Here is a 14780-nt window from a genome sequence, read left to right as displayed (position 1 = left end):
CTCAGTAAGTTTCTTGCGCATGCCCTGTCCCTGTGGTTCACTGTGGTCATGAAAGATCCCTGTGCTAATTGCTAGTTAGGCAAAACACCTGAAACCTTTTGGACAATCAGTGCGCAGAGCAAGGTCTTCTCTTGTTACTTATGCTAACTTAATGATGAACTATTTTGGATGATATAAATGTAACAATACAAAATAGTTATAAAATAGAAATAAAAAATCTACTGTCAGCTATCAAGAAACCTCACTTTTCTTTATTAAGAAGCTGTAGGAAACTATGATCAAACACACATTCTCTTATAAAGTAAAACCCAAGCTCTAGGTGTTGTGTAAACACACACAATGTAAAACAGGTCCTAATGTGTTTCAATTGCATAATCATAATCCCATTTATTACAAATTTATTGGGGAATTTTTTTTCTTAATAATTTACGTTTTACCTTTCTTGTATGATATCTGTCATCCCTTTAGAACTGTTGTTGCTATTTGTACTTCAGTGGGCTTTTCAGAAGAATTCACTTTTTAGGCTATATGCTGTTTTTAACACATTTTGGTCGTTTATTATCCAGAATGAAGGCAACATGGCAAGATTCTGAAGATGCCTTTCAGAGTTTAAAAAATAAAATAAAAAAAAATACAGAACACTTAATTAACCTTTCTTGCTAAAATACGGCATTTCTGGAAACATGAGCCCTTAGGCCCACTGCTACAGGCAGTGAAAGTAGCTCAGGATTAAGCAATCTGTAAAAACTTCTGAATGTCTCAGCAATTGATTTTTAAAGAAGCCTGAGAGTCAGACATCTCCAAGGCTTTACAAACCGCAGGATCCTTAGAATGTGTTCTTAGGATAGCTTTTATTTGTCGGCATGCCTTGGAAGCTTCAAATGCTTTTTTTGTTCATCTTTTGGTTTTGTTTTTTTTTTTCCCTCGTTAGTGTACACAGAAGATGACAGATATTACTAGGCTTCTGGCAAGTTCCAGGCTGCTGGGATTGATGTTTTGGACATCTTTTCTTTAACAAAATATTTCACTTGGTTAAGTGCTTGCTTTAAAGAACTGGATGAATTTTGAAAATGTGCTGTGAGTAAAAGCATAGGTGAGCTGTTGAGTCTAGACCGGGAAACTTTCTTTGAAGTTGGAAAAAATAAAGGGGTGTGGGGCTAGAGGGTATCATCTGCCAGTCTTTTTTCCCAATTGTCTTAATTCCCCAATTGTCTTAATAAACAGTTTAATCGTAGTATCTATCAGATTATAGTAATTAGTTTCTGAAGTTTTTGTTGACCACATTGTTTTCCATCCTCCGTCCAAAAAAGATTTTTTTGCGTCAAGTTGGCCTCCATGATGCCAAGCTTCTGCTTTCCTGACAACAGGGAACTGTGCAGGTAATTTACCTTCAGAAGCCTGTTTGTTTTGCTTTATGGATGATCTGAAACTTGAGGAAATAGCGAGCTGTTTGATGTGTTTTGATTTCCTGTTCAGCAATTATCAAAGATCATCGTGTGCTTGTAGTGTTGGAAGCAGTGACAGTTGATCTTTTGTCAGATACCTTCATGGAAAAAGATTTTAAAATTGGTCTACCAAAACTAAAATTACTGTCTAGCAAAATAAATGTTATTTTTGTTAAAATTGTGGTTTACAGTTCCTAAAGGATGGTGCTAAGTGGATGAGTCCATGTTAGGAACAATGTTCCTCTCATTTTTGGGCCTACAGAAGAAATTATGCACGAATCGAAGACTAGAGATAGGTTCTCCTTCCCAATACTTCCAGTGCATTCTTTTAACTCATGTTATAGCTGTCCCTTTCCCTTTTGCTTCTGTACTTCACTTCCAGTTCATCTTCCTCCTTTTAACATTTTATATAGCCTTACCTTTTCTCTCCAGATCCCTGCTGTGCAAGACCAACCCCTACAAAAGCGAGGATGCCTTCTGAGCCCCTTCTCTATAATTTCTCCATAATAAATCAGTTCTGTTCACATCATGCTTGTTTTTCGAGATCTTCAGGGAGTGTGTGTTGTTTCATCCATTTCCTTTTTGGGACTTGTGTATCTCAGTTAACTTAGTTTTTCTATTCTTTCTGACTGGCAAATCGTTTTTCATATAGTGTAAAGCCTAAGATTAGAGCTTTTTAGTAAAAGGAATGTATTTTTTCATAGGTCTTCCTACTTCCCTTCTTTCTTTCCCACTCCTCTTTGTGCCCACAAATGGAAGCTGAAGTCACAACAATACACTTAGTATATAGCAGTGAATGTAGGAAATCCACCACCACCTTAACATTTATCTCCGTTCCCCATTTCATTACGTCAAGCACGATTGCATTTTTATGTATCCTGTGTTTTTTCTTTTCAATATCTGATATTTGTAACTGTTAAAAAGACTTGATAAAATCTTTTGTTGTTGCCTCTCCAACTTAACCAGCTTCCCAGCAGCTAACTAGCTAAGAGAAAGCAAAAGATTTGACCTCCTTAAAATGTGGGTGCTAATAGAAGTACTGCAGGGTTTCAAAGTTGCAATAGAACATCTTTCTGAAAAACCTGATACAAAGATGGTTGATTTTTTTAATGTGTACTTTCCTCGTTCCTGCCTACCTGTCAGGACTGTTAGGAAACGAAGACCAGGTGAAGACTTGGACAACTTCATTTTCCTTCTTAAAAACAGCACGCAAAGTTAAAAATATGAACTATTTTCCCATCCTTCTTTCTTGTTATCAGTTTAGCTTCCATGGGAATGTTAAGCAGTGATAAGTGCTCTCCCAGTTTAACAATGGAACTGGAAAAGCCTGAAGTCCAAGATGACTATTGCACCTCCCTCCCTTACGTACCCAGTACTTGCGAGTACATATACATGTGCGTGCACAGCTTGCTTGCAGGTTGCTTCCTTCATTTCTGTGATAAAGGTTTCCATGGTTTCCAGTTGCACACCAACGAGAAATCAAAGGACTTCTCCAACCTGTCACTTGCCAACAAAAACTGACAAATGCAGTCACTTTTTTTGACATTCAGATTTAGCACTGTATGACTTGAGCTTTTCTTTGCTTAGTTGGAATGTTAATTTGAAGTGGTCCTGCATACCTACGCTACGTGTTTCCATATTGTACTCGTTTGTTAACTCTGCACTCTGTCTACATCATCGTATCTGTCTTGAACATGAACAACAAATGCCCTCTTACAAGCCGGTTTGAAATCTTCAGTTTTAGATGCGTTTGCTGCTGTTTTTGAAGATGGCAGACTCTAAACCTCACGTCCCATTTCCCACAAAGAAAAATGGGGAGTAAATAGATTCAAAAAGTGCAACAAGTATTATGTGAGGCAGGAGCGGCAATATGTTCTGTGCCACAAAGATGTGCCATGACATTTTGTTTGTCTACGAAAGCTGAGGAATATAATAGGACTGTGGGAGAGAAGGCAAGTGAAATGACTCAAAGAAGAAATGTTAAGCCAGAATGAAAAAGTCAGTGGGGGGGGGGGTGTCTTTGCTCACAAAATCAAAAAATTCAGCAGTGAATTTCAAGGTTGGTTTGCATAATTTTGCTTTCTTTGAAATAAAAATGAAATGTTACGTGTTTCTTGCTTGTATCTACCTCTTTTTCCTCTGTTCTCAGTCAGCAGTACAGCGTTTGGTCCAGCTCTTAAATTAGTAACATCACTAATTTTAATGTGCAAACTTTAATTTTTTGAGGAAAATTATGCAAGAAAAAACACCTGAACAAACAAACCTACTGTCAGCAAAAAAAAAAAGTACCAAGTATCTATAGCTCACTTCTCCAGGAATTTTCTGTGTGCGTATGTAAATATAGCACAGTCCTGCAGGCACATAAATGAGTATTTACTGATGTCCTTAAGCATCTTTTCAAAAATAAAAATAAAAAGTCCTGGGCAGTTACCAGGTATTCATTTATGCCTATGACAGAATGTTTCTGTCTACTCACTTCATTAAAGCTTCTCAAAGTATTTTTTTACTGATCATCAATTCTTGAATCTTGTATCTTGTGTTCATAATACAAAAATAAAATCTGCTTTGCACTTGGAGTGAACTGTCAGTTGTGCTTCTCAGTGTGTACATGAGGCTGCAGTACTGTTGATGCATCATATAAATGTGAAGAGAGGTGTATCTAGTGAGAACAGAAGGAGATTGATCTCATTTTCTGAGGTCAAAAATTAATCAAAGACCTGATCTAGTGGGTGGCATCCCTGCCCGTGGCAGGGGGGTTGGAACTAGATGGTCTTGAAGGTCCCTTCCAACCCAAGTCACTCTAGGATTCAAAGTAGTATGGACAAAATGCTGATGGGAAAGACACATTACGCAGGTAACTTGTTTTTTCTAGAGTTTGTGCCAATAGTCCTTTTGGCCAGAAGGAGTGGTTACCTCTGAGTACTGGCTGTGGTCGTCTCCCTCTCCTGAGTGTGTGTTAGTTGTGTTGTCCTAATCTTGCTCCTCTTCAGAGGACACTTGCAGTAAATATGAAAGAAAGGCATTTATCTGTGGTGTTCATCACAGTATAGTTCTTGCTTTTCTGTTTTGACAATTGTGCTCCTCCATTCACGGGAAGAGAAATCGATGTTCCAGGCTCCACATAAGACAAAATATTTTCCAGGTTTGCCCAGAAGAAGCCATTGCTGTGAAACTTGAGGTCAGAGGCTGACCTATATGCACGTGGTAGGGAAGTTAGCAGGAGTCCACTTCTTGTGGCTGAGGCTGTCAGAAACCCAGAAGATAGCATCACGTTTTCCTTTGCCAAGGAGAGGATTCGTCGAGCTTTTTGTAAAGCTTGGAGCAGATCTCTCTGCGTGCATGTGTCCTTGGATGTTTTGGGTTTTCTTCTAATCTTGTGACTTTCTTCTGTTGTAAGTGAAGGCTCTGTATCAATGCTCTGTACTGAAAGGAGGGCAGATGTAGATAAATGCAGTAGGTTTGACAAGTTTTAGGTACCTCTTAAGTTCAGATTGCTGTTTTAGAGCTGTTTTTAAAATCAGTAAGAACTTCGTAATTTTTTTTGGGGGGGGGGGGGGGGGAATGGGACTACAACACAAAGATTGGACTGTAATACGTTTGTTTTCTGGTAACCTATTGCTTAAGTTCTAGTATTTAATATATGGCTCTCATCTTCATCTTTCATCTTCAAATAAATATATTTGGCTTAGATGCTTGCCTTCAGAATAACTCATAGAAGACAAAGCTAATTTATGAGCACTGTAAGAATTATTTTTAATAACCTCAAAGCAATGTCTTTTTTGTACACAAAATACATTCTAGGAACAAATCCGTATCTTATCCATACTACCTTTAGTTTGAAATCTGGTGTTTGAGAGCCTTTATGGAGTTTGGCTTGATCTGCCCACGTATTCCTTCAGGGGAGTTTTGTGAAGGTCTCTTTGTTTTTTCCTTCGTGCTACCTTCATGCTAGCTGTTTTGTAGAGGACTGATGGCAGAGAGGAATTCGTGTATTATAGGAGATAAACGCACACGGTTAAGATAAATGCACGTGGTTGAGATGTCTAAGATCTTCATTCATTGTTGGATGCTGTGGTTGTGTCAGGAGCCTAATTTTCAGAGGATATGTTGTGTGAAGATTATTACCCTCTTTTGTTAAGCAGTGTGAGAAGGGGTAATGAGAGTGGGTAAAGTAAAGCTCCCTTCTTTGAACTCTAAAGTAGATTTTTTCAAGTAGAATATGCGCAGGTTCGGGTGAGCCTGTGTGAGAAACAGGAGATTGGGTTTGTTTGTGGAGACACATAATAACAATAGGAGAAAAAGTTGTATGAACAGCAATTCTGTTAAGGGTAAAGCTATCTAAAGGAAGTGTCCCAACCACACTATTGATTAAAGTTAGAGTTAAAAAAACAGTACTTAAAAGAGACTTCTGGTATTATTTGGTATATTTAGATTTGCAGATGTAACACAGCTATTAGAGTAATTACAGCATTTGCTCATGGGGAAAAATGTGATTAAAACCTCGTAGACCTGTGATTTGTGTGGCGCAAGGGAGAAGTTGGATTCAGCGTGGCGCATGCAGAGCTGGGAGTTGCAGGATGCGGCTGCAGCCGTGTGTGGGCAGGCCAAGCGGGAGCAGTTCTCTGGCCATACGCTTGAGGGCTCTGTAGACTGCGAGGAGCAGAAGCAGAAGCAATTTCAGCTGAAGAATGTATTTTAACTAAATTGGTGCATTGTACCTACGCGGGGTTTAATGCTTGCTGGGCTATTTGGCTATTTGCCATAATTGGCTTTCCATTCCCTTGATTGGAATCATAGATAAAAATTTGCTAATCCACTTTTCTTTGCTGAAAGTATTAGAAAAGTAATCCATCTTTTAAAAATGCTCAGGCAAAATCATATCGTATAAAGAATATTTTATGGAATAATGAGATTAATGAGAACTGTACGGCATATGCAATTTAAAACATCTTTCTGCCTTTTTAAGGGGAAAAACGCAATCCGGGCATTATAAAGCCATAAGTACTTCCTTTTTTTATGCACATGGAAGGCTGTATTTTAAATGTACATTACATGTTATCCTTTTGTCTATGCGATAAAACATGGGTATATATTTAGGCATAAGGAACTGCTATTTATTTGTATTTTTCTTATGTTTGAAAATATCTGATTCAAAGTTTGTTTGCTGTGTTTTTTTCTCTCCCCTCTTCTGCCCACAGGGGATCAGAGCACGCATTTTGGAAACCCTTGTTATGCTTATACTTCTTGCACTGCTTATCCTTGGAATCGTATGGGTGGCTTCAGCTCTCATAGACAATGATGCTGCCAGTATGGAGTCTCTGTATGGTATGGAATTTAAAAAACAAAACAAAAAAGCCTTTGTCTTGTTTTAATTACGGAAACGGATTTTTTCAAATAAAAGTACTTTCAGTAAATGCTGTGAGTATTGCACAGGTTGAAAAGTTGTATTAATTTAATACATACCATTTTTTTTCTCTTCAGTAAGCTTATTAAGTCAGTTTCTAGCATGGTGAGACAGTTTTTGCTCCTGTGGATGAGATATTGTGTATCTATATGTTAAAAGCAAATGATTTAAGCAGGATAGGAATAAAAGATGAAGATATTTTTCAAGCTAAAGTGCTAGGAGATCTTGTTGCCTGCATATTTATTAACTGAGTAATTCTTATTTTATACTTCAAAACATAGAAATTCTTCAATCCTGGAGAAGAAAGCTTAGGGAAAGAAGCTAATTCAGTTGTATTTGTGACATAAGTAGTCTATTCATAATGAGCTAAGACTGTGCTTAATGTGTACTTTGCAGACCTCTGGGAATTCTACCTCCCGTATTTATATTCCTGTATATCACTGATGGGATGCTTGTTACTTCTGTGTAAGTATTTCCCTGATTTTTTTTCCAAAAGATGAATGTTTCTATTTGTTTTTTAAAGATTGAAGAAAACTGTTTTTCATTCTGAAAGTTGAATATGAAAAATTATATATTTTTATAAGTTAAAATCTTAGTATAAACTTGTTACATTTGAATTCTGAAGTTTGTAAACCAGTGCTACGTTATGTTTTCATAGAATACTTAGTTTGTCCTGTGTTTAGTAAACTATCCTTCTCCCTTTTCTAAATAAAAATGTTCCTGTAAAGGCGGAAGTGAGAGCACAATACGGCTAACTTTCAGAATCATGGAACTGGTATCTGGCCAGTCCAGAGGTCTGTTACATGGTTTTATACAAAACAAACGCAGTGTTTTTTAAAACAACAACAACAAACTTACTCCAACTGGTTCTAGTCAGAGTTCCCTCATCCCTGTTTAGGGGAATGGAAAAGATGATGGGAGGCTCCAAACTGCACATATAGTGCATGCCGATGTATATGCAGTATATGTATATATATATGCACAGTGTATATATAGTATATGCACATGCCTCCACTGCCCCCTGAATTATTACTAAAAAAAGTTCCGGGGGGGGCACAACATCTCCCTTTCTAGATCATGTTTTCACCTGTTCTCTAGTTTTTAAAGGTTTACAGCTAGCATTTATAGGGCTGTCACTATGGATAAAGGATGGAGATTGATAGTTTGAGGCATTTACATAAAACTAAGCAGATCAGTCTATGAAAGGTGTTACTGGGAGAACTTGGCTGAGTCTCCTAAGGCTCTCTGTATGTGAAGATTCTTAAATTCACAGTAATGGAGGGGGGGTGGGGGGGAGTAAAAAAAAAAAAAAAAGTAATTCTGACCATCTCATTCATGAACACCTAGACTCTTTGAGACTGATTCACAACAGTCGCTCAGCCTTCTAATGGGGAACTTGGCGTACAGATTTCCTACGCGTGCCTTGCAGTTGGTTTCAGCAGAGCTGAAAACTCATCATGTGTTCTGGGGCTACTGTGTAGCAGTTCACCCCAGTAATTGGGATCAAGTGCCAATTTTAGAACAGCCATTTGTAACTTAGACAAGCAAATCACTGAAGTTATATAAAGCCCTCCAAGCTGTTACCCGTGCAGCTGAAAGGGCAGCATACAGCAGTTGGAAAGTGGTGGATACTGGGGTAGAGCTTCATTAGATCTTCAGTTGGCTTAATTGCTGAAGCAGTGTATTGGGAAGTAGATGATAGGTTTATTGAGGGGGTGACTTCCAGCAGTGTCTGTTCCCTTCTCTCCTTTGCCTGCAGGCTCCCTCTGTAGTCAGGGAAGACTAGCTAAAGGTAGTCTTTATCAATACTTTTGTATTCTTCTGTATTTTTCCTGTAATGTGCAGTAGCCATAGTGAAACACTCATTGATAAAAATGAACATAATCCTCACTAAAGTCTTCTGTTTGCTGCTTCTTGTCTTATTTAACAGCACTACTTTATGATCATATAAACTATAAATATATCCTTATCCATGCTGTTACAAATCCCTTCCATCTCCTACATGCTTCAGTATTTGAAGGCTGTTCTCCCTAAACTGTTGATAATAAATTATTAGTGAAAGATCAGTCTCTAATCCTTTCTCCCAACAAGCATATGTGCACCATACCTGGAAACCATCAAGGCTACTATCAAAAGGGCAATCTGTTACTTCATAAAAAAGAAAGTAGCTTAAAATCTGGTAGCTGAGCCTACTGCCAACTGAAATTACAGTGAACTTTTACAGCAAGGTAGTTTCATGATCTCTTGACCTTACAGCTACACCTGTGCTAGCAGATTAAATGTTGGAAACGTTCACCAGCACTGTGGCCAAGCAGTGCCATTCCATCCACATCCATGGTCCTGCAGTTTCCAGAAGGTGGCTGTATGCACATGGCCTTGTGATAATGGTTCCTGGACTGTGTGAGCTCCAGAACTACACCTGGGAATTTCTGGGGAAAGTGCTAACTGGCCCAGGGCAAAATCACACCGGGGATAGCTGTAGCAATTTACTTGTGTAGACAATCAAGTCTTAGTGCCCAGGAATGTTTCCTGGCACTGCTGAATGTGCTAATATAGACATAGCCTCTGGTGCCACATGCTTTGAATAAATAATTATGTAAGCAACTGTAAGGTATCTGTTTATATGGTGTTCCCTGATGACAAAAAAAATCAACTATGCTCTTGGAGAGATGCTTGTCTTGTTTGAAATTGAATAATAGCAATAAGTGTTAAAGTTCAGGTGGAAGTTTGAAGCTCTCTGTTCTTTTCAAAACTGTACCTAGTTTTATGTGGAATGTAACACCAACACTGTACGTGCAAAGAAAAATCAACCTTTGACTTAGAAATCACTGTTTTGCGTAATCTTCCTTCCTCTGCAGTATGCACGCCAGTGGGACTTTCGCGGATGTTTACAGTAATGGGTCAGTTGCTGGTGAAGCCAACAGTAAGTGTTACACAAATCTGTCCTTGTGTGCCATCGGTTAGACGGTACAGTGGCATTAAAGTGTTTTCTTATAGAACAGTTGTACTTCTACACAATTCTCTCTTTTGTTCATCTGATTTTGTATAGTCAATATTTATATACTTGTTTTCAATTTTGTCTTATAGCACAAAAGCCTACTTTTTTCAGTTTTTTAATAGTGTAGACTTTCTCTGGCTTACCAGGCTGTACAGCCACTATTAGCGTTAATATTAGTTGCCAGTATTGCCTACTTTGTTTTGCAAATGCCTGAAAGGTGTGGTTTTTGTTCCGAGTTTAGGAGTTTAGGGTATAAGACCAAACTAAGGCTGGATGGCAAGAAAAGTACCTAGGGGTGTACTTAAATCAGAGAGATTGGCTTTGCCTGCAGGTAGTTGGCACCTGTAAGAACCTTTTAAGCATAGATAATATATTGTAATTGTGCTGAATGTGTGAGGGAATGGAAAGTTTGTACCGTATGCAAATCCCCCAGTGACCTTGGTGTCATGTTTCCTAGTTTGTATTTACTAAAATTCTGGTGTGTTTAGATCTTGCATTCCTTTTCATTAGTCAAGTCAATCCCAAAAATACAAAGAAAATATGTGCCACTCTTTTGCTATTTATAAGCTTTAAATTCAAATTGCCTGACAGTAAGGTAGGTAGGCTTCATGTATTTTGCTTTTAACTTCCACTAGCAATTTATATTTGCTTGAAATATTGGCATATGAGTTTAATTTACTCTTTCAAAATCTGCAATTAGTTTTGTTTAAATTAAATAGAATGTGAAGATCAACAGGTTACTTATCTTCTCCCTGCCACAATATAAAATGACCTGAATATAGGTTAGATGTACTGTTGCTCCCCTGTTCCCCAAGTAGCTACTTTAGGCTGAGATTGAATACAAGAGTTTTAGTCTGAAATAAGAACTTAACAGAAAGTTTGATTGCAGCGAAGAAACAGAACTGTAACATAATGGAATAATCTCCTATGGCGTTTTTTTTGTATTGACATTATGAAATTGCAGAATATATATTTAAATATAAAGGTTATTCGAACAAAACAAACCCATGTAGATCAAAAAGGTAAGTGACTTTCTGTTGATGCTTAGGTCGTTTTTCTGTTTCCAAATACAGATCCTTGAAGACTTAGATGAGCAGATGTATATCATCACTTTAGAGGAAGAAGCAATTCAGAGGAAGCTCAATGGTATGCTTGTTCAAATACAATAGTTACAGTACAGTAAATATAAATTCTGCTTCAAATACAATATTTCAAGTAGAGTAGTGATGTGTATTGACCTTAATGTTATAATGTCATATAAATATTCTCTCGGAACAGCAGAGTTCAAGATTTTCATATGTAACAATCATTACAAGCTTACATTTGATTACTTACTGTGTACAACATTGAACTGTGTGCACTTTTTTTTAACATGTTCATCAGTTCTAATGCTGAGAATATTCTAAGACTGAGAATCCAAACTGAGTAGTTGACCAAACCCACCACCCTTACTGTAAAATAGTTCGGTTTGCTAAATGTTGACTGTATTTTAGCCTTGCCTGAAAAGCAGTGAACGTACTCTATTAGGAAGAGGCTCAATGTCCTGAATGATGAGTTTTGTATATTTGGAGGACTTTTTCTGTTTCAATGATGGTATAATGACTTGTTAGCTTAAATTCTAAGTATCAGAGTGGTTGTTCTTTATATTCTAGGAGCTACAGGGTAAATTTAATTGTTGTGCCTCCATTAATGAATAATTACAATGAACGTATTATGTAAGTGTTTTATGCTTTTTGTATCTAGCATTACAATTCAGCAGTTCTTTACAAGGTGTTCTTCTTTTGAAGTATTTTAAAAGCAGTATTAAGCTTTAGCTTCTAAGATAAAGAATATTGCAGCATAGAAGATGCCAGTTGTGGAAAACATGTAAATTCTCTCTCTTCAAATCTAGAAATCCTATTGTACAAATTGTCTTCTAAAGTGCTGTTAACTGCATAGGTAAATCATTTATCTACAATTTATACCATTTCTTCTGGTTGGTAAAACAGAGATTATTCATGTCATGACTTTCATCCATTGTTATCTTCTCCGGAATGCGTATGACTTATTTTAGCCTTAATTTTCTTTGTTTCCTGCCTTCCTCTTTTCAGTCATATCTCAGTCTTTCTTCTTTCACTTCTCAATAAGTCTCTGGTAAAAATTGGTCAGACAAAGTATCTTTCATAACAGGAGATCGTGGTCTTTGCTCTAGCATTTAAACTTGGTGGTGGAGTAGTGGCTTCTATGCTAAAATCAGGCATAGTTCTCAGTTTAAAAGCAATGCTCACCTTTGCTATTTTGGAAGCTCTAGGTTTTTTTTATACTGACATGCGTGTGTGTGTATATATATATGTATGTATATGCATATACACATACAAATATGCAAAAAGGTGCGTGGAGTGAACACCTTTGAAGCTGTAATGGGGTAATTATAATTGTTTTATGTGTTTGATGTTAGCTTGCAACTGTAAAGTATTTGTTACTGAATATTTTCTGTTGTCATGGTGATGGTGCTTATGTATGAGGAAAAGCGATACAGAAAATGGACAAATAGCTATTCAAGTATCTATTGGGCGTAGTGCAAAGTGGCTTCTGCTGTTCAGGTGGAGAATGTAGTTTAGATGATTGTCTATTGTTTTTCTATGTAGGTGTCTATGTTGCAGTTTAATAATATCACTTGTGAGATGGACCTAGTAGAAGTCTATTCATTGGATCTGGATTTAGGATGTGTAGTTAAGGCAGTCACCTGCATCAGCTGAAAGACTGGATTCTTTTTCAGTGGATTGTTAAGAATTTAACATAAGCAGAACTGCAACCTAGCCAAATTCCATAGAGCTCACCATCCCTCTCCTGAGAGGTGAAAGGTGTGGGGCTTCCCTCTTCTTGGAAGAGGGAACTGAGTTCTGTTCTTCTGTTTCACGTGCTGAGGGAATGACATTGGCACTGCTATCTGAAGGGCTGCTCAAAACCCTCTGGTTTGGTATACAGAGAAAATTAATAGACTTCATTCAGATTTTTATCTGCTTTTTAGCTTAACTTGGAAATAGCATGTAGGTGGAAGGGAATGTTGTATGCACAAAAAGATATTCTGCAAGATTTTTGTGAGTAATTATTTAAGTAATTTTAAGTATGGTTCTCATTTATGTGGCAAGACTGGAGAGCTTCATCCTCTCTGCCAGAAATCAGAAGGACATACAAATTATACCAGAAAAATAAATACCATTTTTGCCAGAACTATGAAGACTCAAGCTTATCCTGTTTACTGATTCTTTTTTAAAATGTGTACAAATACAAATATGTACTAACTACATTAATTAATGTAGTGCTGTGATGTTAGGCGGAATAATTTGATGTTTAACTTACTTACACATTCATGTGTTATGGTGCTATATCAGATATGATATGTTAGGCTACAGACTTCCTATGCAATGGCTGCTGCAACCTTCCTGCAGTAGTTGTAGTGGAAATATATGTGCTTAAGGAAGCCCGCTGGACAGCTTAGCAGTGATGTGTTTTGAAATATATACTCCATTTATACGCATAACCAAAGAGTTTGTATTTTATTAGAACTAATGAGGACCAGATCACAACCTTAGGCAATGCTTGGTGATTATCAGTGCTGATTATTTCTCGGTGGGTTAACTGCTATCACACTCCTAACATTGCCGTGGCCAGTCCCAGTTGATGTTGCCTCAGACAGTGCCTGGACAGAGCAAGGTATTGCCATGAATCGCTGTCCCCACTGAATTGGCTGGGGAAAACCTCTGCTTTTGGAGGAGGGAAAGAGTTTTAGCTGTGTGAGCTGTGCCCTTTATTAATACAGATGTAACTACTGTGGCTGTGGTGCAGTTGATAGAATTTTCTTTAAACCTCCTCATATTTCAACCTAACTCTAACTGGGAAACTGCATGTTTTCTTTGTGGAAACTAAATTTTCTTCCTTCTCAGATGTTTCTAGTGTATAAGTGAAAATCGGAGGAGGAGGGAGGGGGAAGTTTGATCGTGTTATCTACCATAGTATTTTTATCTGTTGAAGAGATACTGGGCTTCGGGAAAATGTTTGTTTCCAGTATATTATATTTCAGTACCCACAGCACTCCTACAGTCAAAGAATAAAGCTGGGACTTTTTTATATTAAAAGAGAAAAGTTGCCTTCAGCTATTAGTTTTCCTGAATCCAAAGAGACGGGTGGGGTAGGATCAAAAATACTTACTTGATCAAAGTTATTGGCTCTGAAGGTATCCTTACCTATGTAAGAAAGATGAAAGGTGTTGTTTTTATTGCACGCTAGTAACAGTGTAATTTTGAACTAATTGGTGTTGAACTGCCAATCACCTAGGGGGAATGCAAATAGATACTCTTACAATTTCCTTTGAGGTACTGAAATCTTATGTCGGGGCTGGAAGAAAAACAGAATAATACCGTTAAATTGACCTTAAATGAGCTGCTTTGTGGCTTTCTTGGAGAATCCCTTCTAACTTTTCATTGCTAGTCCAAACAAGTCTCGTCTACCAATTTGATTTATTGGCTAGACAGCGCTGACATTGAACTTTGTGCATGTTTGAAATAAAGCTAATGGTATAGAGCTTTTAAGAATTTAGCTGCATCCTTTTCAAATACTCTTTTGACTGATCTGAAACTTTGCTTTCCCCTCTCATAAAATATTCTTTTGTATAGCAACCTGTTTGCTACTAGTGTTAAGGAGGAACCACAACAGCACTTAAATATGATTCAGAACGTGTATGGAAGTGTCTCTTTAGGGATCTAATGTGATTTCATTGACTTTGCTGGAAAGACACCCATGGATATCAATCTTGAGCTCTGAATTCTTATATCCAAGGGGAAAAAAACGCATATATCTTGAATGAAGTTTTTCCCCAGAGACCCCTAAATCAATTATGGAGAAGAAAACGTAAGACGTTAACTTAAGTTTTCTTATTTTAACTGCTTCCATT

The 14780-nt window shown here is 37.4% G+C and overlaps 1 protein-coding gene across 2 annotated transcripts in view; it reads left to right on the top strand.

Annotated features, from left to right (window-relative positions):
- Window positions 1-14780, top strand: part of LMBR1 (limb development membrane protein 1) — a 68524-nt gene that overhangs the window by 39460 nt on the left and 14284 nt on the right. For both annotated transcript variants that reach the window (XM_080579560.1, XM_080579561.1), the window contains 4 exons: window positions 6644-6770; window positions 7246-7314; window positions 9708-9772; window positions 10921-10993. In XM_080579560.1, coding sequence (XP_080435686.1) covers window positions 6644-6770; window positions 7246-7314; window positions 9708-9772; window positions 10921-10993 — 334 coding nt within the window. The remainder of the gene's footprint in view (window positions 1-6643; window positions 6771-7245; window positions 7315-9707; window positions 9773-10920; window positions 10994-14780) is intronic.

This window comes from Anser brachyrhynchus (genome assembly GCF_964034855.1).
Source record: "Anser brachyrhynchus genome assembly, chromosome: 2".
NCBI lineage: Eukaryota > Metazoa > Chordata > Aves > Anseriformes > Anatidae > Anser > Anser brachyrhynchus.
Note: the sequence above shows the minus strand (reverse complement) of the source record. Positions and strands in the feature narration are given on the sequence as shown.